At 40.5% G+C, this 25,151-nt stretch overlaps 2 protein-coding genes across 25 annotated transcripts in view; one reads left to right on the top strand and one right to left on the bottom strand.

Moving 5' to 3' along the window:
* Positions 1-5,768, top strand: part of KMT2C (lysine methyltransferase 2C) — a 142,312-nt gene extending 136,544 nt beyond the window's left edge. For 20 of the 21 annotated variants that reach the window (XM_026678945.2, XM_087945524.1, XM_087945523.1 and 17 more), the window contains 6 exons: positions 241-383; positions 651-819; positions 1,618-1,734; positions 2,373-2,446; positions 3,063-3,171; positions 4,055-5,768. In XM_026678945.2, the coding sequence (XP_026534730.1) occupies positions 241-383; positions 651-819; positions 1,618-1,734; positions 2,373-2,446; positions 3,063-3,171; positions 4,055-4,147 (705 nt within the window). In that variant the 3' untranslated portion in view covers positions 4,148-5,768. The remainder of the gene's footprint in view (positions 1-240; positions 384-650; positions 820-1,617; positions 1,735-2,372; positions 2,447-3,062; positions 3,172-4,054) is intronic. The other variant, XM_026678948.2, reaches the window with a different exon arrangement.
* A 209-nt stretch (positions 5,769-5,977) lies between these two features.
* The window catches only part of GALNT11 (polypeptide N-acetylgalactosaminyltransferase 11), a 29,303-nt gene continuing 10,129 nt past the window's right edge, over positions 5,978-25,151 (bottom strand). For all 4 annotated transcript variants that reach the window (XM_026678959.2, XM_026678958.2, XM_087945537.1 and 1 more), the window contains 7 exons: positions 24,674-24,923; positions 22,479-22,596; positions 20,171-20,323; positions 19,089-19,307; positions 17,654-17,758; positions 9,795-9,932; positions 5,978-8,258 (listed from right to left, as the gene is read on the bottom strand). In XM_026678959.2, the coding sequence (XP_026534744.1) occupies positions 8,127-8,258; positions 9,795-9,932; positions 17,654-17,758; positions 19,089-19,307; positions 20,171-20,323; positions 22,479-22,596; positions 24,674-24,923 (1,115 nt within the window). In that variant the 3' untranslated portion in view covers positions 5,978-8,126. The remainder of the gene's footprint in view (positions 8,259-9,794; positions 9,933-17,653; positions 17,759-19,088; positions 19,308-20,170; positions 20,324-22,478; positions 22,597-24,673; positions 24,924-25,151) is intronic.

Genomic DNA, 25,151 nt, shown 5'->3' with positions numbered 1-25,151 from the left:
GACATACACATTTAATAATTAAACAATACTTATAGCACAGAACATGCTGGCCCTAAAATATTTATCATCTTGGGGTTTGGGGCTCTATGTTTTTAAAGAAAATAGAAGAAAAACAGGCAACAGTTCAATGCGCTCTTTGTACTTCTTTCCTTGTTGTGAAGAAGATGGTTTTGTTTCAAGTATCAAGAGTTGTTCCATTGGTTCTGCCGTTTCACTGACCCCGTTTTCTTCGTGTTACAGCTTCCCGGGGTTGAGGCCTGTGAGCGTTACACCTTCCGTTATGGCCGAAACCCCCTCATGGAGCTGCCTCTCGCCATCAACCCCACTGGCTGCGCTCGTTCTGAGCCCAAAATGAGCAGCCACGTCAAGAGGTTTGTGTTAAGGTATTTTCTTTTAAATTCACATAGTACAGCCCAGGGTTTATAGGCTACGTAGGATACCTCTGCTTCTGTGTGCTGCTTACAAACCCTGCTGTCTTTGGCTGTGTATGTGGCCCATCCAAGATGGGGCAGCTGCTTTAGTGTCTCTGCTAGGTGGCTTTGAATGTCTGTCTACCTAGGAGCTATTTTATGATTCACAACCTTATAACATTCAGAGAGATCTTCAGTTTTCCTTCTCTGTTTCTTCTATTCTGTGACCCTTTGGTACAGGCCTCATACCTTGAATAGCACCAGCACTTCAAAGTCATTTCAGAGCACAGTTACAGGAGAACTAAATGCACCTTACAGTAAACAGTTTGTCCATTCAAAGTCTTCTCAGTATCGGAAGATGAAGACCGAATGGAAGTCCAACGTCTATCTGGCACGGTCGCGTATTCAGGTCAGTTTGGACCAGGAAAGTATTAATTATATTTTTGTATTGAAAATACCAGATATATTTTAAAATAGCACTTATTTAATAAACATATTTTATATTTATTATTTTTTTCATTTACATATTCATGCTGATTTATCCTTCATTGAAGCTCACTTTTTGTTTATTTATTACTAGCATCTGTTTGCTGCCTACTTGAACAACTCCATTAAATTGCAACTGATTAATCTCCGTTGAACATAGTGGAACTTTCTCTCAGTACAGGTAGTCCTCCACTTAGGACTGGTCACTGAGCAACCATTTGAAGTTATGAAGGACCTTCCCATAGCTATTTATGACCTGGTTTCAAAGTCCTGATGACCTGTGTTCCCACTCCCCTGTGATCGCATGATCATATTTCATGCACTTGGCATTTATGGCCATTTGCATCATCCCATGGTCACATGGCCATGATTTTTTCCCCTCCCATAAACCACGATTTTCTTCTTGCAAAACACAAAAACACCCATTAGGTACAATGGATTTGCTGTGGCACTTGCTTTATGAGTTTGGCATTCTTTAAAGTCATAAGATTGCACAATCATGTGGTGAGTTGCTTAGTGACCACCACAACTCATGCTCATAATTCCAGGTTCAGTTACTGTCATAAGTCAAGGACTACCTGTAACCATTGTAGCATTAGTTGAAAAGAATTGTAGGATTGTTAAACTATCTTAAGTGGCCATATGAGATTTTGAGATCAATTTAAATCAGCAGAAGAGGCCAGTGATGTGCTCTGTTACCAAATCCTTCCTGCCTTTTCAGGGCCTGGGTTTATATGCTGCTAGAGACATTGAAAAGCACACTATGGTCATTGAATATATTGGAACCATCATTCGCAATGAAGTAGCCAACAGGAAGGAGAAGCTTTATGAATCTCAGGTATTCCATAAGACAAGCCTTTGTGTTTCAAGCTTTGTGGGACATGGAGGATCTAATGAGGACAAGAGTTCCGTGGGTTTCTTTAAGGCCTTTGGTGCTAATTATGACTTTACAAGGTTTTAAATAGGTTTTTCATATAGATTTTAATAATATTTGTATTTTCATTGATAACATCATCTTAAGTGACCTAAATAAGGGAAAGCCTAGCTGGCTGACTGACTGGTTATCTCTTTCTTCGTCCGGCCATCCATCCATCCATCATCTATCAATCTACATCTATGTCTATCTCACTATCTGTCTTATCTATCTTGAAGCACTGAGGTATGTGTGTATGTGCGTGTATGTATTTAATTGTTCAGATAAATTTGTTGTGAACCAACCATAGCAACATTTGATTCTTTCATTTGTAGAGGCTAAATGTGACTATGTTTGAGCCTTGGAGTTTCATTTCCATTCTCAAAATCCTAACAAGAATGCTACTGTTTTGGAAAAAGACATTGAAGTTTCTAATGTTTTAATAAACCTTTGGATTGTAATTACAGTTCAGGCATGGCTACATATCATGTCTTTGAATATTGATACTTGTTATGCTAGCTTAGACCTTTTATTTTCTCTCCTTTCTGGTTTCCTCCCCACAGAATCGTGGAGTATACATGTTCCGCATTGATAACGATCATGTCATTGATGCCACATTGACTGGAGGTCCTGCAAGGTGGGTAGTTCTAGAACAGTGGTGTGGGCACACTGTTACCTTCCCACCAAAGTGGTACCTATTAATTTACTCACATTTGCATGCCTTCGAATTGCTAGGTGGGCAGGAATTGGGGCAGGAAGGGGAGCTCACTCTTTTGTGTGGAACTTAGGTCTCGAACTCAGGCTGTCAGTTCTCCAGCTGATAAGCTCAGCATCTTTAATGGCTGAGCCATCGTGCCCCAGTGTGTCAGATTAAAATGGATCAAATTCAGCTTTGGAAGCTCACTGAATGCCCGTTGTGCCAGCCAATTATCTGCATGGGATAATTGTGGAAAAGATTGGAGGAAGGTATGCTGTATATGATACCACCCTGGGCTCCTGACAAACAGGTCACGGGACATCCATGGTCTGTGTATTTTTGAAAAAAACTTCACTTAAAACTTTTTTCCACAGCAGCCCAAGTTGCTGTTGTCTTTATCACCCGTAGTACTTTCCTACTATATCGCAACCTAGTTGTCTTATTTCCTAACCTTAAATACACAATTTTATCTTTTGTTGCTCAAAGTATCATATAGTAAAATTATTGCACAATATATAAAAATGTCTACACTTTTCTTCTCTCCCCTACCTCATAGGTACATTAACCATTCCTGTGCACCCAACTGTGTGGCTGAGGTGGTAACTTTTGAACGGGGACATAAGATCATAATTAGCTCTAACCGGAGAATCCAGAAAGGGGAAGAGGTACGGTTTATATGGCTTTTAGTACCATGCATATATTCATACAATGAATATTCTGTTGCTACTTTTTGCAAAGAACAAAATACTTGGTATTGATGGCTGGCAGACTCTGAGTCTTGCTCTCTAGACTAAAGTCTGTAGGAACCTTAGAATTTGCTCTCTAAGCAGAAGCAGTTTCCCCATCTGAAATGACTTTTTGTTTTTCCTGGGATGCATCCTATCGAAGGCTGGCATGTTTAGGATCCGGAGGGATTTTTTGTTGGGGCAGAAGACCCTTTAGCAACTGGAGCAATTTGTCCTTTGTTAAAATAGAGGCCAAAGGCATTGTTTGGAGGGGGGTGGGCAAGGTTGGTGTCCCCTTTAGGGCAATGAATCAAGATTGAACTAACACATTAATGAAATAAATAATGTTAAGAAAAAACAGAAGCAGACTTTGTCCAGGAAATAATAAGGACCTGAATTATATCTAGAACTAAAAGCAATATTCTAGGGTTGTCTCAGGACTTCTTTTAAGACAGTTGTTACGATGCCCCTTATAGGGTTGGGTTGTCTATAGGCCAGTTTAGTCTAGCGGTTAAGGCTCCAGGCTAGAAATGAGGTGAGTTCTAATTCTGCCTTAGGAAATGAAAGCCAGCAAGGGGACTTTGAGCCATTTCCTCTCTCAGCCCAGCCCACCTCACAGGGTTGTTATTGTGGGAAAAATAAAAGGAAGGATTATTAGATATGCTCACCACCTTGAGTTATATATAAAAAGGCAGGGTAAAAATAAACAGATAGTTTGTACTTCTCATTTTTTTATTCATTTAATACGATGTTTATGTTGAAAATGCCCCTATCTTTTAATTCTGGACTAATAATTAAAGCTAATTGGCCCTTTTCATTTCAGCTGTGTTATGACTACAAGTTTGATTTTGAAGATGACCAGCACAAGATTGCATGTCACTGTGGGGCTGTAAACTGCCGAAAATGGATGAACTAGATGCATTCCTTACTCCCTCTGAGGGCTGCGTTTCCCAAGGAAGAAGTGATTTTTGATGCTGTCCATTTGCAGGGTGGGGATGTGTTACGTGTATGATGAAAACAATCGCTTCTCTCAAGTTATCTCTTCTACTCCAGTGTAGAGCACCAGAAGCCAGCTGGCAGTATATGGAGTTAGGCCTGGCTTCAGGAAACTGATCTCCAGACCAGTCCAGCACTTTTGATTTCAATAAAAGAGAAATTTTCTTTTCACTAAAGAGAAATCAGACTCGGCAGAGAAGCTGTGGCTGACCTGCTGAAGGGCAGTGGGGCACTAATAATGAATGTAGACTGAAATCACCAGCGTAAGGGAGATATCCAAAGTGCTGGCCACAGCCTTACTTACTAAAGGGGCGGGCCCTCTAAACACAGGAAAAAAAATTAAAAACGTAGACACCACTGAACAAGGAATGTACTGAAATGACTTCCTTAGGGATAGAGCTAAGGGAAAAATAACTTGCACTAAAATACATTTAAAATACTTGATTCCATGAGTCAGTTTATTGTAGTTTTGATTTCTGTAAAATAAGAGAAACTTTTTGTATTTATTATTGAATAAGTGAATGAAGCTATTTTTGAAAGGAAAAGTTAGAAGCCAAGCTGCTGCTGTTACCTGCAGAACTAACAAACCCTGTTACTTTGTACAAAAAATGTAAATATTTTGAGGATAAAAGTACAGTATAAAAAATAGGAATTGACCAAATGCTACCAGATCTTGCAGCAGTTCGGGTGCTTATTAAACTTAATAGGGATGTTACAATATTATTTCGTGTTTTAAACATGTCATTACAATTGTTGTGGGTAACCAAAATCTCAATTTGAGAGAGATTTTACTTTATTTTTTTAATCTTTAAAGCAGGCTCAGTTATGCTGTATTGACTTTTTTTAAAGCAACCCTTCAGATTGATTAGAGAGCATGTAAATTACAGCAGTGGTTTTTGTACATGTTTGAGGAATTTTAGACTGATCTATTTTATTTGTATTATATTGTTACATCCCAATTTCTAAAATCAGGTTTTTTGTGTGTGTAGAATTTGTGATAACTGTGAATAACTGCTAAAACCACCCAAACTAGATGCTGAACATTGATTTTCTTTTCCAACAGAAATAGTGGAGATTATATGAACTGTTCAGCTTACACTAAAATTATGTAATGAAACTAGGAATGTGTAGTGAGAGCGTAAGTCAATAGCTGCCTTCTTGAAAAGTAAAATCAAGGAAAAAGTATAGGAATTGTGCTTTCAGCTGCAGGACTCTGCCAATAGGATTTTGAAAAAAAAGTAATTTAAAATGTGTTTGTATGAATTGTTTTTGTTTACATTTCTTTAAAAAAATAAACACTGTTTGTGTTTGCTTGTAATCAACATTTTGAACCAGGTTAGCTTTTTTATTTTGTACTTTCAATTCTGGTACTGACACATCAGTCTAAATATTAAAAAAATGAAGTTTTTTGTGTGCACAGCTAAGGTGGACTGTAAAACTGGTAGTATATTCAGTGATACAGTTCTGAACTTGTAATGTATATGGCATGATGTATTTTTATCTTACAGAATAAATCATTGTATATATTTTTCTCTTGATAATAGCTGTATGAAATTTGTTTCTTGAATATTTTTTCTTCTCTTGTACAATATTCCAACATCCTACCAGTATTTGTCTTACAGGTTATTATTCTGTTCTGTATAATAGTTATCTAATGTTGGCAAAAATGAATTTTTGAAGTATACAGAGTGTTATGGGCTTTGAAATTTGTGGAAACAAATTTAGAAAATCAGCATTTACAAATAAAATATTTTACATCTATAAATATTTTAATATTTTCCTTTATGTCAGGATGCAGCAATCCTGAATATATTATTTCCAGGGATACACCAAAGAGGCTGTTTTTGCCATCAAGAAGATACCTTAAGATAGCTCACTACTGTACCCAAAACCCAATTCTACCAAAACAGATGCATATGTAATATAAAAGTATAGAAAACATAACTGCGCAAATTATGTTTTATGCATAACATAATTTACATTTAATAAATGATCATGCTAGTAGTTCCAGTTAATTTTTTTTCCATTTTGGACATCCTTAATAATTATAGAACCTGCTCTTTTCTTTGGAATTAAAAAAAGCCTATTTAAGATTATTGTAGCCCTCTCTTTCCCAAAGTTTTTGATTATATCATATGAACAATAGATTCTGCACAGTTAATTGGGTAACAGAGGATTAGGAAGAATTTTCTACCACCAACAGACTGGCTGGTTTCATTAAATTAAAACAAAAAGATAGTTATAAAAGTTAAAATCATAAATGGCATAAGGTACTCAAGCATTTAATGTACACTAGAGACCAAAGGGACAGTGGCTAATATGTCAATAACACCTAGTGTTAATAATAAAAAATGCAATACAAAATACATAAAAATGGATATTTGTTGTCTCTCCATGATATTGCAAAGATAAATGATATTTTCCTAGACATACTTTAATGTGCTGCCTGATTTTAAGGAGGAATATCACAACCTTAAGTAGAATCTAATCCCATTCATAATCCTTAATGTGGGCCTTAAACCTTGCACTGCATAAATTAAGGGCCAGGTTTATTAATGAAAGTTTTCGGTCCAGTATCAAATTCAAGCTTCTCACAAATATTTATGTGTATCAATAACTTGTAAAATATAAAAGGATCTGGTTTTTTTTTAACTTCTTCACAAACAAATGGGGTGAAACTGAGTATGGTAAAAATCAAGCAATGTACAGGTAAGTTCCACAATTTACAATCATCACTTAGCACCCATCTGAAGTTATAACTGATCCAAAAGGGATTTATGACCTGGATTCAAAATTCTGACAATGGAGGTTTATTCTTTCAGTCACCTCACCAAAATCTGGGCACTTTTCAACATGGCTCCATTTATAGCCATCTGCAGCATCCCACAATCATTGACCATGTTTTACGATTGTTTTGCCAAAAACTGACATTTACATCAAATTTTGAGGAAAAATGTATCCATAGAGAACCATTGGTTTGCTTAACAATTGCTGCAAAAAATTGTAAAATCATTTTACAATTGTTACAACATAAAACCATAATAGACAGTCTCTACTATAGTCACATATCAAGGCCTATCTGTGAACTTTTTTTTAAAATGGTGTTTTGTACTGTGGCATTCCAAACTGCCTTGCAAGAATAGAAAGGTTATGCCACCTGCCATGGCCCCTCGCTTATCAATCATCCCCTCATGCAGAATTTCTCAAGGTTTAAGATGTCTGCATTTCAACTCCCAGAATTCCCTAGTTGAGGAATTCTGTTTCAGTGCTGCAACTCCCACAGTTGCCTTTGGGCTTTCTGGCAAACATGGGAGCCTTGGTTGGCAGGGGGGGGGGGAGGTGTAGCATTGGGGGCTGCATTGAAGCAGGCAAGTGCTACATGGTCTTCGGAATCATGAAAATGGCATCCCTGTTCAAATATAGGATGTGACAAATGGACATTTGATTAGGCTAAAATTAATACAATTATTTACAAAAAAGAGCTAAAACATACTTTTCTCCAGAATTCCAGCCATGAACTGAAATGAAAAAAGTACCATATTTCTGCAAGAAATACTGGCAAAACACGGTAGGTTTCTGACAGACCACTTAGGCTGGCTTCATTAGATGCATCCGCTAATTAAATTACATTGTCCTAATTATGACTTAGAATATTTCCTTATACTGTTGGGCTCCCAAGGAATGTCATCACACTTTTTACTCCTGCAGAAAGGAGGGGCAAGAAATGCAGCCACTTCTACTCCACTTGAAGATTGCCATCCATTGTGATTTCTAACCTTCATTAAAATAGTTTCCTTTAAGTGTTATGGGATAGAAATAGCAGCAAGGATTGCCAGCCTTAGAAAATAATGCACTAAGCCAAGAGTCCTTGCACAAGTGGGCATTCCTTGAGGAGGTATTCAATTCTCCAAGCGCCACTGCTGAAGGGAGGAGCCATCGCATATGGCCATAGTGATGTAGCCTTTGAGATTAAGTGGGTCAACCACCTTCATGCACTGTCCAACAGATACCTGATACAGCCGGTTGTTTTTCTGCAGAAAGAAACATAGCAGGTGAGATAAAACGGTTCCAAACCTATTTTTGCAGCCACATTGTTCCTTTTGGCAGGCTGATGGGGTTACTTAGATGCTCCCGTGCCAGCTCTGCCTTTAATAGCAATAGTAACAGCAATAACACTTAGATAACACAGCACTCTCTGGGTAGTTTATAATGTACGCATTATTTGAATATTGCCCCCAACAATCTAGGTCTTCATTTTACCGACCTCGGAAGGCTGAAGGCTGAATCAAACTTGAGCCCGCCAGGATACACCACTCATGTAAACCTACCTATCTAGCCGTGAAAGAGCCAGTTTTGATTAACAGTACTTTCATTCTTCCACAAATAGTTTTTTGTTTCTATAAATGTATTAGTCACCAATAAAATTAAAATACTTTGTGATAATTGCCACTTCCCAATTCCAGATTTAGATCATGACCACTCTACTAATGAATTAAGGCTAGGTATTTTGGCACTATCCTATTCCTAACAGGTTTTAGCAGGCACCAGGTTAGAAGGCAGGAGACGGTGAGTTCTAGTCCCACCTTAGGTATGAAAGCCAGCTGGGCAATTTTGGGACCAGTCCCTTTCTCAGCCTAAATCACCTCACAGGGTTCTTGGGTGGGGAAAATAGAAGGAGAATGATGAGCCTTGGTGGCGCAGTGGATAGAGTGCAGTACTGCAGGCTATTTCTGCTGATGTCGGATGCCTGCAATTTGGCAGTTCAAATCCCACCAGCTCAAGGTTAACTCAGCCTTTCATCCTTCCAAGGTTGGTAAAATGAGGACCCAAATTGTTGGAGGCAATATGCTGACCAGAGGTCGTATTCAGCAGGTTGTAACCAGTTCGGGAGAACCAATAGTGGAAATTTTGAATAGTTTGAAAGACCAGCAAATACCACCTCTGACTGGCCCCACCCCCATCTCTTCTCTACCTCCCACTGAGTCTCAGCTGATTGGCTGGGTCTTCTTTGGTTGCCCTGCACAGGAGAACAGAGCTGAAAAGCAGGTTAGTGGGATGGGGAAGGAATGGGGATTTTGCAGTAACCTTCCCCTGCCACGCCCTCCAAGCCACGCCCACCAAGCCATGCCCACAGAAACGGTAGTAAAAATTTTTGAATTCCACCACTGATGCTGACTCTGTAAACCGTTTAGAGAGAGTTGTAAAGCACTGTAAAGTGGTATATAAATCTAAGTGCTATTGCTGTTGCTAAAGTAATAAAGGTGGGATAAAAATCAAATAAATAAATAAATCATACTGAAAGGCAAGGATTTAAGCTTTCAAAACTATCTAACTGGTCAAAACCATTTTTGGCCATGTGGCATATTCCTAATTGGAGGCCTTGCCTTGTGAAAGATCCACGGCCAGTAAGGTTAAGCTTTCTCGTGAATATCTAGTTTTCACAATAATCTATGTAAACAGGAACTCATCCATGCACAATGAACCAATTCTCAAGCTTATATAAACTTTTAACAATCTTTAGCCAGAGTTACACTAGAACGAAATTCGTCCTGGCCAAATTCACTTACTCCAAGTAGCCACTGCTGAGAGCCTCCTGACCCATGACATTTCATAAGGCGTGGTGGATCGGAGGTGCGTGTTTCAGATACATCCAAACACAAGAGGTTATTTAAGATTAATTCATGATCCTCGTTGTATAGCCATACCTACAAAATTAATTATGAATATTTTAGGATCACTAGGAACCTATGTTTGAGAATGGTTTAATCACAAAGGGGAGAAAACTACATACACTTCTCTTTCATTGTGTCCGTATCACCTGCGTATGTCTCCCACCTTAAAGCAAAACTATTTCTTACTGCAGGGAATATTATTTAAGATGACATGCTGTTGATTAGCCAAGAAAATTATGAAATTAACAAACCAACCAAATCACTTCTGCTCATATGACCCTTTCCAACCATCCAGATGGAACAGCAAGAAAAATTCTCATATAGAAATAGCTGCGCTGAGAGAGGAGCAAGTGAATTAGCTCGATTGGCAGGTTCATATTTCCAAGCTGATACATTTTGCCGTTAATTAATAAAATTAGCTGAATTTACGAACGTTAACACTGAATGAAAAGGCACTTAAAAGTTGCATATATACCAAACAAATAACAGTTTCCTATTAATTTTGCTTCTGTTTGGATGATTTCAAAAGACCCCCTACCCTTTGTTTCCGTCTGTTCTACAGGCACATTTCCGATCCACTAGAGAGAGAAGATGGCAAGGAAGTAACAGGCAACAGAGAGAAAGCAGAACTGTTTAACTCATTCTTTGCATCCGTCTTCACGCAAAAAGAAACTATAGCTCAACCCACCAAAAACATAACTGTAAAAGATAGACCAGAAATAAAAGTTAAAATAAGCCAAAAAATAGTAAGAGAACACCTGTCTGATCTTGATGAAAACAAATCACCGGGGCCTGATGGATTACATCCCAGAGTTTTAAAGGAGCTGGCAGAGGTCATCTCAGAACCACTGCACCATATCTTTCAAAAATCCTGGAGCACCGGGGAACTACCAGAGGACTGGAAAAGAGCTGATGTGGTTCCCATCTTCAAAAAAGGGGGAAAAACCAGACCTAGGAAACTACAGACCAGTCAGCCTAACATCAATACCCGGGAAGATATTGGAAAAGATAATAAAAAACAGATCTGCCAACATCTAGAAACAAGTAAAGTAATAACTAGCAGTCAGTACAGGTTTGTTAAAAACAGATCATGCCAAACCAATCTTATTTCATTCTTCAACACAGTGACTAAATTAGTAGACCAGCAAAATACTGTGGACATAATATATTTAGATTTCAGCAAAGCATTTGACAAAGTAGACCACAACCTACTTCTTAGTAAGCTAGAAAAATGTGGAATAGATAGCACCACCACTAGATGGATTTGCAACTGGCTGGCAAACCTTACTCAGTGAGTAGTCCTTAATGGGTCTAAGTCTACATGGAGGGAAGTAAGCAGTGGGGTGCCACAAGGTTCCGTCTTAGGCCCAGTACTCTTCAATATCTTCATTAACGACTTAGATGAGGGAATAGAAGGGGAACTTACCAAATTTGCAGATGATACTAAGCTGGCAGGAATAGCTAATACCCAAGAAGATAGGCTCAAGATCCAGATGGATCTTGACAGACTAGAACACTGGGCCATATCTAATAAAATGAAATTCAATGTAGGGAAAAGTAAAGTCCTACACTTTGGCAAGAAAAACCAAAAGTACACATTTAGACTGGGTGAAACCAGGCTCAATAGCAGTAACTGTGAGAGGGATCTTGGAATCTTAGTGGACAACCAGCTAAATATGAGCCAGCAGTGTGCAACAGCAGCCAAAAAAGCTAATGCAATCCTAAATTGTATTAACAGAGGGATACAGTCAAGATCAAGGGAAGTACTAATACCACTCTATAAAGCCTTAGTAAGACCACACCTAGAGTACTGAATCCAGTTTTGGTCACCACATTATAAAAAAGATGTTGAGACTCTAGAAAAAATACAGAGAAGAGCAACCAGGATGATTAGGGGACTGGCTAAAACATACAACGAACGGTTACAGGAACTGGGCCTGGCTACTCTAGTAAAGAGAAGGACCAGGGGAGGCATGATAGCAGTCTTCCAATATTTGAGGGGCTGCCACAGGGAGGAAGGGGTCAAGCTATTTTCTAAAGTGCCTGTAGGCCAGACAAGGAATAATGGATGGAAAGTGAACAAGGAGAGATTCAACCTGGAAATAAGGAGAAACTTTCTGACAGTGAGAACAATCAACCAATGGAACAGAAGTTGCTCTCGGAAGTTGTGGGAGCACCATCACTTGAGACTTTCAAGAAGAGATTGGACTGCCATTTGTCAGAAATGGTGTAGGGTCTCCCGCTTGGGCGTGGGGTGGTGGACTAGATGATCTACAAGGTCCCTTCCAACTCTGATTATCTGTTATCTGTTTCATGTAATATTTACTTAAATTCAGAACTTCTTTCCCCAACTTGGTATTTTTCATATGTGCTGGACTCCAATTCCCATAACGTTACCCAATGTGTCCAAGGAATTTGGAAAGTTGATTCAATACAATTTGAAAGACAGATAACGAAACAAGCTGGAACTGCGTTGCCACGCAGAATACAATTTTAACCAAGGCACCCCTCAATATTTAATATACAGTGGTTGATTTCTGAAAATATTGAAAATTCAGGGGGGAAAAAATTAAAAAGTTATCTATTTCCTCGCTTTCCATAGAGTAGCTCAGTTTAGGCATAAATATAAACCAATCTATTGATTATAGGGTTTTTTAAATTTGTCCTCCAGTAGTGCGAACTTGTTTGTGAGTGTCTATGGAGATTCTCAGTCATCCAGGTCATAGTTGTCCCAAAGCTGCTTTTTCAAAAGGCAACTGAACATTGTTTTTCCTTGAAGACGTTTTGCTCCTCGTCCAAGAAGCTTCTTCAGTTCCGACTGAATGGTGGGGAATGGAAGCATTTATATTCCTTGCGATCATCTACTCATCAGCCCTCTTTCTGGAGTCGTTGAGGCCACTTGGAGGTTTCTCTGTGCCTTGTCACCTAAATAGTGCAAATGGGCGTGGAACCTTCTTGGAACGGCTGAAAGGACTGTGTTGTAAACAGGAGATAAACAACCGCTTCACAAACACATGGCACAACATCGGAGAACAAACCCATCAGGACCAGGTTCGGCGATCCACGTGCATTTGAAGGACAGAGGCCACTCCTTTGAAGACAGCAAAGTTCACATTGTGGACAGAGAGGACCGCTGGTTTGGAAGTGGGATCAAAGAGGCCATCTACATTAAGGTTGAACAGCCCTCTCTCAACAGAGAGAGGGTGCGCAGAGAACATGACTTACCTCTCTCCTGTTTACAACACAGTCCTTTCAGCCATTCCAAGAAGGTTCCACACCCATTTGCACTGTTGAGGTGACCCTAAGGGCACAGAGAAACCTGCAAGTGGCCTCAATGGCTCCCAGAAAGAGTGCTAATGACCAGATGACAGCAAGTACTATAAATCCTTCCATGCTCCACCATTCACTCAGAACTGAAGAAGCAAAACGTCTTCAAGAAAAAACAAGTTCCAGTTGCCTTTTGAAAATGTATTTTGGAACAATTAGTTTGTAAGTTTGGCTGTAAAAAAATAACCATTTGCACTTAACCAACAGTCCACGGATGAATAGTGAATTAGGACCTAAAAACGTAATTTCAACACTTGAAAAAAAGCAATGGGTCTTGATTTTAGCATAGGACTCACTTCTTTTCCCACCAGATCATTTTTATCAGCATAAAAGTACAGAAAAATTTCCCACCAGCCTCAGCTTCTCATTCAAAGTGACATAAGGGGAAATCACTAGTAGGTCAGAAACAATCCTGTCCACTTTTTAAAAAAATAATTTATAAGCTTTAACCATGGTTAACCATGGACAGTTTGCTACAGTTTACTAAGCTGGCACTTTTCCGTAATGCACCTAAATTCAGGTAACAAAACTGTACTCTAGATTTACTTATTTATTTAGTGTATGGCATGCAATCTAGCTGGTCAATTTTGTCTATGTGTATATGTGAAGGGAGGAGGTGGTGGTAGGTGCATTCAGTGAACAAAGGGATGAAAACTGCTTTAGCTACAGATACTTTTCTGAAATCTGCTGAGCTCCGGTGACAATTAATGCACCACTCCTGGGAAGAGATATTGCTCTTTTTAAGGTATAATTTTCAGATATATTGTTGATCCAAATAGCAGCTGGATCTGTATAGCCCCAAGAAAAACTTGCCCTAAGAAAGCCCTAAACTATCCAGAATAATTTTTCTCCACCCAATGCCTCCAAAAAAGCTACAAAACTCAGATTATACCACAAATAGCTCCTGACCTAGACCATCAGGCTTCTGTTATCTGAAGACTGTGGGATTTACAGCCCAACAGGTTTAAAGGTGCCCAAGTTGGATAAAGATTATCCTAGAACAGTGGTGGCTAAACTTTTTGGCACCGAGTGTTGAAACGGAAGTGCACGCACATGTACGCAGACCCTAGAAACCAGAAGAGCAGCTGCCTGACACGTGCGCGGGAGTGCCAGGAACCAGGCTTAGCTTCCCAGCACACGCATGCACTCTGGCCACCTGGTCTTCCATTTTCTAACACACATGCATGTGCGAAGATCAGCTGGGTGACGCTCATATGTGCTCCAGGGAGCTGCTCTTCCGGTTTCCGGCATTCTTGCATGCGTGAAGACCAGCCGGCTGGCACATGCATGCGCTCCAGGGAGCTTCTCTTCTGGTTCCTGGCGCTCCCACACGCACGATGACCAGCTAGCTGGTGCACATGCACATGCCGGGAACCCAGAAGAGTAACGGACAACGGCTGGTGTGCCCGGAGAGATGGCTCTGTGTGTCACTTCCGGCATGTTTGGCATACCTTCGCCATCGTGGTCCTAGAGCACTGATATTCAGGACCTAAATTGGCTACCTCTCAGCCAAAAAACATGCTCTTAGATAAGGGCTCTGCTACCAAATCTTAGATGGGAGTCTTCGATTTAGGGATGGTTTTTTTTAAAAAAAAAAGCAAGATAAAATCAGCTAGTAATAAGACTTTTGAGGTGAATGATGTTCAAAAGTAAATTTAAGTTTGTGTGATCAATGTCTTGAGTGCCTTTTGCCCACCTGTCAAGGCCAGGCTCTGGGAGGCTGTATTTGCAGAGAGAGTACGGAGGGGAAGAATGACACACTGACAGGTTTCCCCATTGTAGGAAAATTAGGACTGCCCTGAGCAGGAGTTAAGAGAAGAGAGGCCGATCCAACATCGGCTCAGGCTACGTAGCTCCTGATTTCTGAGTGGGGGATGCAATAAACTTCATGCTTCTCTTCAGGAAGAAAAAGACCTATCGGGCAGTTCTCATACAAATCTCATGGCTTTCCTTCACAAACTGCTTTTTTTTTTTATCAATTGTTGACAATTCTGAAAGCCAAATATGTCAATACATTCTTGCCCTAGAAATTTTATCTTCCCTCTTTTATCTTGCTTGTTGGGAGATTGAAGTTAACTTAGATGTAAACAAATGCCAAGTTTTCAAGATATGGTCTATTATCTGGTATGCCTGGTATATACTAAGCCTCTTCTAATTAGTAGTCCTGAAGCAAAAGTCAAAGTGATAGTAAAGATCTGTAAAAAACCGGTAAAGGAAGAATATGCTTACTGAATAACTGCCAAAATAAGGAAGCTGTCAGGATTCCAGCAGTGGCCGTAATCCAATCATGAGCTTCGAGCCAAGCTTCAAAAACTCCAGAGGATTAGACACAGAAATGTTTTATGAGTTGACAGAAACAAAATCTAGGTAGACGTAGTCCTTGACTTATGTCTAGTCCTTTAGCAGCTACCTGAAGTTAAGACAGACTCCAAAAACTCAGCAACCAGCCCACTTTTATGGCCAGTTGCAGAGACCCATAAAAATCACCACAATTTATATTTTTGCCAGAAACTAGCATTTACTTCTGCTTCCCGGTGAAAATGACCACTGTAAATAATGGGTTTGCTTAATGACGGTGGCATTCATTTTACAACCCCCATGTTCACTTAGCAACTTTTGTTAAAAAAGATTAAGGGGGTCATCATGTGATGACCCCCTTAATAAACAGCACAAGTAGTGACTGCAATTCTGGCTCAGTTACGGCTGTAAGTCAAGGACTCCCTATGGAACCAAAGATTGTCCCAGGAGTTCACGGTCTCCGGAGCAACCACTGTCCCCTCCACAACGAGCTCAGCCATTGGACCTTGGAGGAGGCAGCATCCAATCCAAGCACAGAGGAGAAATGAATCCCCTCCCTTTTTGTCACGGCCAGATCACTCGGTTAAGATGGTCAGCAAGGGTAGGAGACCCATCGGAAGGGTTCAGCCCAAGTGTTGAGTGGGTCCAGCTGGTTTTCAGGATATGCCTGAGGAATTTCCAGCCATCTGCCAGGCACCTCATCATGGCCTGAAACAGTGAAGACACCGTTCCCGGTAGCCCCTCTGGACTTTGGAGCAGCTCCAGAATACACAGCAACAGAAAAGACACGGGAGCAATGACGAGAAGAAAAAGAGAACACAACTAATTGGAGGAAGAGGCCCGCACTCAGGACGACACCACGGCAACAAAAGTGAAAGAGAAGCAGATCGGGGGAACAGCCTGGGTCCGCAGCTACTACTGATCAGCACATGGGGGTCAGAAACAGACTGTTGCAACACGGGGTAGTCCTTGACTTATGGCCATTCATTGTGCAACTGTTCAAAGTTACAACAGCACTGGAAAAACTGACTTAAACTTACTCTCATACTTGCATTAATTGCAGCACCCCCAGGCATGTGATGAAAACAAAATTGGCTGCTTGGCAACTGGCATGTCCTCAACTTACAGACCTAATTGGGACAGTAATTTCCACTGCTAAGCAAGGCAGTTGTTAAGTGAGCCATGCCCGATTTTATTACATATTTTGCCTTGGGTGTTAAGCCAATCGCTTTGGTTAAGTGAATCACGCAGTCATTAAGGGAATCTGGTTCACTTCATTGACTCTGCTTGTCAGAAGCTGGTTGGGAAGGTTACAAACTGTGATTACCTGACCTGCCCAGGGACAGTAAAACTGCCCTAAATACACGCCAGTTGCCAAGCATCTGCATTTGGATCATGTGTGACCATGGGGATGCTACAATGGTAAGCGTGAAAACCAGCCGCAAGTCATTTTTTTCAGTGCCAGTGTAAACCTGAAGAGTCACTAAATGAATGGCTACGTAAGATGAGGATCATGTAATCCCAATTTGCGATCTTCCTAGCCAAATTCCTACAAGCAAAGCCAATGGGGGAAATCAAATTTGCTTAACGACTGCATGATTCACTTAACAGTAGTGACTGCTTTAACAACCGTAGCAAAAAATGACACAAAATCGGGGGCAACCTACCCAGTAACGGCCCTGCTCAGTGATGGAAATTCTTGTCCCAATTATGGCCATTAAGTGGAGGACTAGTTGTATTTGGAACCATCTTTAAAAATTACATAGACAGATAAATATGTCAAATATAAAAATTCACTGAACAAATAATGACCATGGCATCTGAGGGCGTATCCTCTGTTCTGCTGGGAATGGTTGAAGCCGGCAAGCTCAACCCATGGCCTGTAGACCACATGGACCCCTGGGCAGCTAGTAGCCACAAGATAATAAAAATATTTTAAAAAACGAAGGAAGTTCACTGTTTATGTATATTAACTATATTATATATTTTATATGCGGCCCAACTCCTCTTCACTCAGTGAGGCCTAGGCAAGCAAAAAAGTCGGACGACGATGGACTAAAGTAAGGCAGCCCTCACATGTCAGACGTGTCAGCGAGATCAAAATTAGCAAAGCAATAAAGGGAACTTGCCTGATTTTTATTACTGTAGTCACACTCTCTGACCACCACAAGTCCTCCTTTTTGGCTCGGGTGGCTTTGCGCTGCTAGACATTTATTAGTGTGAAGGTGATGCAACTGCAAGGAAAAGGAACACAAACACACTGAGGAGAGAACAACCGATGTGAGCAGAGGAGAAATTTCCAACCACCCTTCCTTAACATTCCTGTTATATTCTCTAAGAAACAAAAGAGTGAGGAATAAACAAGGAAGGAGGAGAAGGATTTTTACAAGTATAAATTATCACCCAACATCTTCAGCTTCATTTTACTGGGGTATTTCACAAATGAAATATTTGTCTCATTCTATCATTAATATTTGCCACCATCCTGATGGGCCAAGAATCAACTTGGCAAAAAAGATGCATGATATGCAGGGGCATAAGATCTCTCCTTAAAAAGCCATCTGATCACTTGTATGGCTACAACTGCGTTACTTATGTCATGAAAAACATTACTGCTAGGAGTGGAGACAGTGTAATTAGAGAGAAATATTACTACTTGGCAGCTTTAAAACAAAAGGTATATGAATAGAAAACTAACTGGCACAATGACTACACTTTTTTAAAAAAATTCAGTGCTAGAAACCAATTTCTGTAGAAGGACTTTATATTGAAAGTATAGTGGTCATAGCGGTTAAACTAGTATATTTTGAAACTCTGCTTCTAAATATGGATAGTAGACAAGAAAACAAGAAGGGCTGTGATTTTTGGGAATCCACCACTGTAACTAAGAATGGACATTTTTTTTAAAAAAGATGGAGGCTCCTGGACTTTATAATAATGTACTCTGCCTAGAATTTAGATCAAAAAGTCATCCCTTTTAGAGCACAGGTGCCGCGACCAAAATAAATCACTTTGATTTCTGCTGATTTCTACGTAGCTCCTTTGTATGTACAGCTAAGAGAAGCTGCAGGCCCGAGGAGTGAAAGCTACCAGAACAAAAGCTGAATGTGTACTTTTACCTCAGTAAGTAGGGCAGCGCTCTAGTTAAATCAAACTACAGATTGATCCAAAAGGAAGAAAATGTTAGACAAGCTATTTACCTCCCCAGGCTGTGCAGCCCTTGCTGATAAAGGAAATCACATGGCAAGCGTGCTTATCAAAAATTAGATTTAAAAAAACTGATCAGCACTGACCATTCAGTTATGATGTGAGCCCTTTTCATCACAGCTTTTAGCACCGGCTGTAGAAGACATTCAGAAAGATTAAGCACTGTTTGCCCAAACAGAAACCAAATGACAGTCAGACATCTTTATTCCAATTACTGCAGTGTATTACTTATTTTAAAGCTAAATTGCTGTGTTGTACTAATATACTTCCTTTCCCTTCAAACACCACTTCAAAATTTCCACGTCTAGTTTTTTTTAAGAGCTTGGATTTAAGCAAATCTGAAGAACAGCCTCTTACCCTTCCTTGTTGCAATATTTTTGGTCTTTTCTGTCCTTTGTTGAAAAAGACCGGAAGTTGTACCTTGGCATTGGGCCCAGAGATTTGCATCTCTGGATACACATTGTCTAAATACCATTTAAATGATTTGCAGTTCAATTTTTTTCTTAATTCCACACGGTCAGTAATATTCCCATAGTTCCTTGTTCGCAGCTCTGGACGTAAGGCAAAATACTGTTCCTGTTTGAAAAGATCACAAAAGAGAATCATTGGTATCGCTGTTATGCGGAACTAAGTCTAAGAACAGGCAATCCTCACTGAATGACAGCAATTTGCAGACTGATAACTCTGTTGCTAAGCAATGTGGTTGTAGGAAATTTGATGTCATGCGACTACGGCAAATTATGCAGCAGTTCTGATTGTGGCTGTTAAGCAAATCCTGCATAGTCTTTGGTGTTATCCTTTGCACTCTTCTCTGGCTTTTCACTGACCAGCAGGGAAGGTCACAAATGCCAATTGTGTGTGGTTGCAGGACGCCGCAAATACTGTAATTGCAAACAGTTGGCCAAGCGCCTGAGTCGTGACTGTATGAGGCTAAAGTGGTCACAAATAAGAGGATCGGTTGTAAGTCTCCTCATTCAGCCTTGTTGTAACTTCAAACGGTTGCTGAATGAGTGATCATTAAACAAGGACTACTGGTAACCACAGCATTAGGTTGGGAGGTGGGGAGACTGATTTCTCTGAGCTATACATTCAAATTCTTTCCCCAGCTAAAAATTACAAAATACTACTGAAAAGAATTAAAGTTTTTACGTTGTGTTTGCAACATTTATGCCTCTCTTCCCTTCCCATATGACAGGCATCCGAATTTCCAGGCACAGTCTAATAATCAGAATCACTAATGCCCTGGAAATGGAAGATGCAGCAATGCTTATTTCCACCAACAGCCATAAAATCAATAGATCTTTTTTTTTCCAGGAAGGTGGGAACAATTCCTGGGTCCTTCTTTTGCCCCCTTCACAGGTGCACTGAGGTATATTCCTTCTCCCACCCACCCGCCCCGCCCCGCCCCGCCCAGTAATACCTAGTAGTGGCAGACTTGCCTTGTATTCATCCATCCACACATGCGCAAGGCGTAGAGAGTTGTGTGCCATTGTGTCCTGCCCACCTGGAGACCCATAGGGGCGCCTTTTACGGAAGATGTGCCCTACTCTGGAGCAAGGGAGGATGAGAAGTTTGCCTCCACACATCCAAATCTGTTCGGGAATAGAAGGGCTTAGTAAAATATTTGTACTGAAGGCAGGTGATATTAGGCACAAGATCTAAGTTTCTGAAAAGGTCTGCTTATTTGCATAACTGTTACACCCGGGTCTTATTAATGACCTCATTAAGGATGACAACTGTCTTCAAAGCTCCTCCAGTGACACAGAATGAAAGCGGGGAGTTTTATAATACAGGTAGTCCTCGACTTACAACAGGTCATTAAGTGACTGTTCAAAGTTAGAACAGCACTGATTTATGGCCATTTATCACAGTTACGACCTTTGCGGCATCCCCATGGTCACATGATCATAATTTGGCCGCTTGGCAACTGGTTCATACTTACAACCATCATGGGATCCCCTTTTGCAACCTTCCGACAAAGTCAATGGAGAAACCAGATTCACTTAACAACCGGGTTGCTAAGTTACCAACTGCAGTGATTCATTTGAGACAAAAAAAAGGTTGTAAAACGGGGCAAAAGTCACTTAATAAATGTCTCATTTAACGACAGAAATCTTGGGCTCAGTTATGGTCGTTAGGTTGAGGACTACCTGTATTGTGAAAGCCCTTTATGGCATCGGTCCAAGGTATCGGAGGAGCTTTTCCTTCCCCAACAGGGTTAGGCTCAGGGCTTGGGCTGCTGGGGGTTCGCAGGGGTTCGGGAGAGCCCCTAGTTAGGATTCTGGATAGTTTGGAAAAAAACCCAAATCCCACTCCTGGCTGGCCCCACCCACCCCTCCTCTCTCCTCCCAGGAGTCCCCACACAGCCCGTTTTGGATGCAGGTTAAGTGCAGGGCACACACAGAGGCTCAGGGAGGGGCGAAAAATGGGCCTTCTGGAAGTTTGGGAAGGCCAGAAATGGGCCTCCGGAAAGCCTCCAGAGCCCTGAGAGTGCAAAAACGCCTCCCCTGCCATGGTGGTACAGGACGCCGACTAGGCCAAGCCACCATGGTCATGCCCACCCTGCAACCATAGCAGAGAACCTTTTGCTAAAATTTTTGAAGCCCACCCCTGGTTAGCCTGCCCCACTCATGCTGGCAGAAGGGCCTACTGTGGACCCCATCAGCCAAGGAACATCTACCCACAGGAGGCAAGTTATCACACACACACACACACACGTTTCAGCCTTCAGGAAAAGCCTTAAAACCTGGTTATGCCGGCTGGCATGGCGTCCTGAAAGAGAAGCCACTGGCTGGAGGTGGTTTGTGTACCAAGAGAAGACACCACCGCTACTCTGCACCACTCGTATGGTTTTTAGTTTGTTTCAATCTTTTGTAATTTTAATCTCTTTTTCTATTAATTGTTATTATATCTATACATGTTTTATTACGTTGTAAGCTGTTCAAAGATGCCCCAAACCATGAGATGGGGGCATGTAAATTTAATATACAACAATAAATTACCAAGAGGATCTCTTTTTAGAATAGCATGCAATCCACCATCTGCTTATTTCCCACAAATTGAAGTTATTTTATTTAAAAATAGGCTTTATATAGCTATTTTACAAATTATTTTTCACCTTAATTTTACTGGATAGCACAATCCACAACATCTCTGAGAACACTGCAAACAATTAAAAGTTTTCTGAATTCATCATCAAATTGTTTTCACTCCAGAAGAATGTCAGTTGCCTAAATTCAAGCCCTGTCTTTCTGTAACAAAAGCCCCACAAACCATATGCCTCTCAGTTCTTTATAACTATTATATATAATATATATTTATATGTTATCTTTTATACATAAAACAGATTGTAGCTAACTAGATAGTTAGATAGCAAGAGAAACAGTCCTTCCTGCTTTTAACTAAATAATATTTCAATTACTCTCACAATAATTACATGTATACTAGATAATTTTTGTGTGTGTGTTGCAATGGATGTTTTACCTAAAATTATCTCAGAGAAACTACTACTCTAGAATTACTGTTTACCATTTTGGAGGGTTTTTCTTTTTTGGAAGCTAACTTCATCTTGCCAGAATCCTTTCTAGCTATTTAAAATAAGCAAAATTAACACTACTGTTGTCTTCAGTGCTGCAGAAAGTGATCGCCTAACAATAATGCGCCAACCCCTCCCGATTCTGAAAGTGGCCTGCATCAATCATCCAAGAATGGAAAAGAATGCCCACTAGTAAATCCCAAATCACATACCCGAAATGATATTTCCAGATTTTCCCCTCCCCAGATGTCCATGCCGCTGTCATACTGTCCAAGCGCATTGAAATATTGTCTGTCCATTGCGAACAAGCCTCCTGCCATTGTGGGAGACCTAAGTTGGAAATGAATTCTTTAGCAAAGTCAAAGAAGTGGCGGAAGTGGAAGAAAGAAAAGGGAAACATAGATCTACAAAGAATTGGAAGGAAGGAACTTCCTAGGTCAGGGGTCCCCAAACTTGGCAACTTTAAGACTTGTGGAAGTCCACAAGTCTTAATGTTACCAAGTTTGGAGACCTCTGTCCTAGGTCAAGAAAATATTTAAATCTAACCAACTGCCCCTTGCCTGGAGCAGCCTCAGGAGGCAACAGCATCGCATGAAGGGATCAGGGCTTGGCCACCCAGTGTGACCTTGGTCAAACATGGATTTGCAGGCAAGTGGCCAGAGCACAGCCAGGAGCTATTGATTTGACCCTCTTAAGACAGTCCCAGTTTCTCATGTGGCCCCCTGGGAATACTGCCCACCCCAGCTCTACATACTACCTCTATGGTTTCATTGGATGGCAACAGAGAACAAGGTCTTGTTGCCTTATAAACTTAATAGAAGAAATGAAAGAAGCAGTTGATCATAATCTTAATAAAAACGAGAGAGAACAAATGTTATTATTTACTGAACAAGTTTCTTCTTAACACCTTTTTAAAAAAATAAAAATAGCAATAGAACTTATGTACCTCTTTACAGGGCTTTCCAGCCCTCTCTAAGCGGTTTACAGAGTCAGCCTATTGCCCCCAACAATCTGGGTTCTCATTTTACCCACCTCGGAAGGATGGAAGGCTGAGTTAACCTCGAGCCTGGTGAGAATCAAACTGCCAAACTGCTGACAACTTTAAAAGTACAACTATAATGACATACATACATACATATACATATACATATACATATACATATACATATACATATATATATATATATGGTATTCGGCTTGGTTCGGGTATTTTCCCACGTCATTGTAGTTGTTCTTTTAAAGTTGTAGCAACGTTTCAGCAGAATCTCATCTGCCATCATCAGGCTTCTGTATTGTGTCCGTCTGTGGGTCAGACTTTTACAGTGGTTTCAGATTTAAATTTGGGGCAGCCTATTGCTGTGCCAGAATGGTTTTTTCTTCATCCTGATTGGTTGGGAGTCTTGGTCTGTGTTTATTGGTCTCGGAGTTTGCTGTGTTCTGCTTGATTGGTGTCTCTAATATCTTCTGTCTGTTTTTTGGCTCTTTTTGTATCTTGATTGGCTGGCAGCATTGTGTTACTTTATTGTAACCCAACCAATCAGGATGAAGAAAAAACCATTCTGGCACAGCAATAGGCTGCCCCAAATTTAAATCTGAAACCACTGTAAAAGTCTGACTCACAGACGGACACAATACAGAAGCCTGATGATGGCAGATGAGATTCTGCTGAAACGTTGCTACAACTTTAAAAGCACAACTATAATGACGTGGGAAAATACCCGAACAAAGCTGAAGGCCATATATACATATATATATATATATATATATATATATATATATATACACACACACACATATATATACATATACATATACATATACATATACATATACATATACATATACATATACATATACATATACATATACATATACATATACATATATATATATATATATATATATATATATATATATATATATATATATATATATATATATATAATTTGTTTTCTTAAGTTTTTGCAGGTACTTACATGTATGGTATTCAGCTTTGTTCGGGTATTTTAATGACGTGGGAAAATACCCGAACAAAGCTGAATACCATACACACACCCACATATATCTTGACATATGACTCTTGACATATGTATCTTTTCCTTTATGTATACTGAGAGTATTTACACCAAGACAAATTCCTGGTGTGTCCAATTACACTTGGCCAATAAAGAATTCTATTCTGTTCTATTCCGTTCCTTTCCATTCCATTCCATTCTATTCTTTATGTACGCATGCGCACAAGCGAACGGGGCCATTGTGAGTGGAGGTGGGGGTGCGTGCCTGCTCATGCACATAGGCACTGGCCAGCCACTCACCTGGGCTGGTAGCCAAGAAGCCATGGCCTGGTAGCGGGCCACAGCCCACAGGTTAGCATTAGAGGATGGTATTTGAAACTGGGATGTCTCACCTGATGGGGGCAATGGCTGGTTCGGGTCCTTCCAACTCTGACAAAGGAACGAGATCCCATTTAAAGTGAAGGCCCCAGTTGAACCCTCCTCGGACAACAGGAGAGGAGCTGTACGTCAGCGTGTCTGCACTGATGATATCAATCACAGGACAAACAACTGTCCTGCGGGATTCCTGGATGGGCGTCAGCAACGGCTGCAGCCACATCTCGTTCACTTCACAATGGCTGTCCAGAAACACAAGCACCTTTCCTGAGAAAGCAACAGCAGAAGAGGCATAGGAGATACAGAATAACCAAACAACAACATTGGAAGGGACCTTGGAGGTCTTCTAGTCCAACCTCCTGCTCAAGCAGGAGACCCTATAACTATTTCAGACAAATGGCTGTCCAATCTCTTCTTGAAAACCTCCAGTATTGGAGCACCCACAGGTTCTGGAGGGAAGCTGTTCCACTGAATCATTTTTCTATGAGGAAATGC

Source organism: Notechis scutatus, chromosome Z (genome assembly GCF_049901735.1).
Source record: "Notechis scutatus isolate UNSWTSFEM ecotype Mainland chromosome Z, rNotScu1.2, whole genome shotgun sequence".
Taxonomy (NCBI): Eukaryota; Metazoa; Chordata; class Lepidosauria; order Squamata; family Elapidae; genus Notechis; species Notechis scutatus.
The sequence above is the reverse complement of the archived record's forward strand: the minus strand, read 5'-3'. Positions and strand labels throughout refer to the sequence as shown.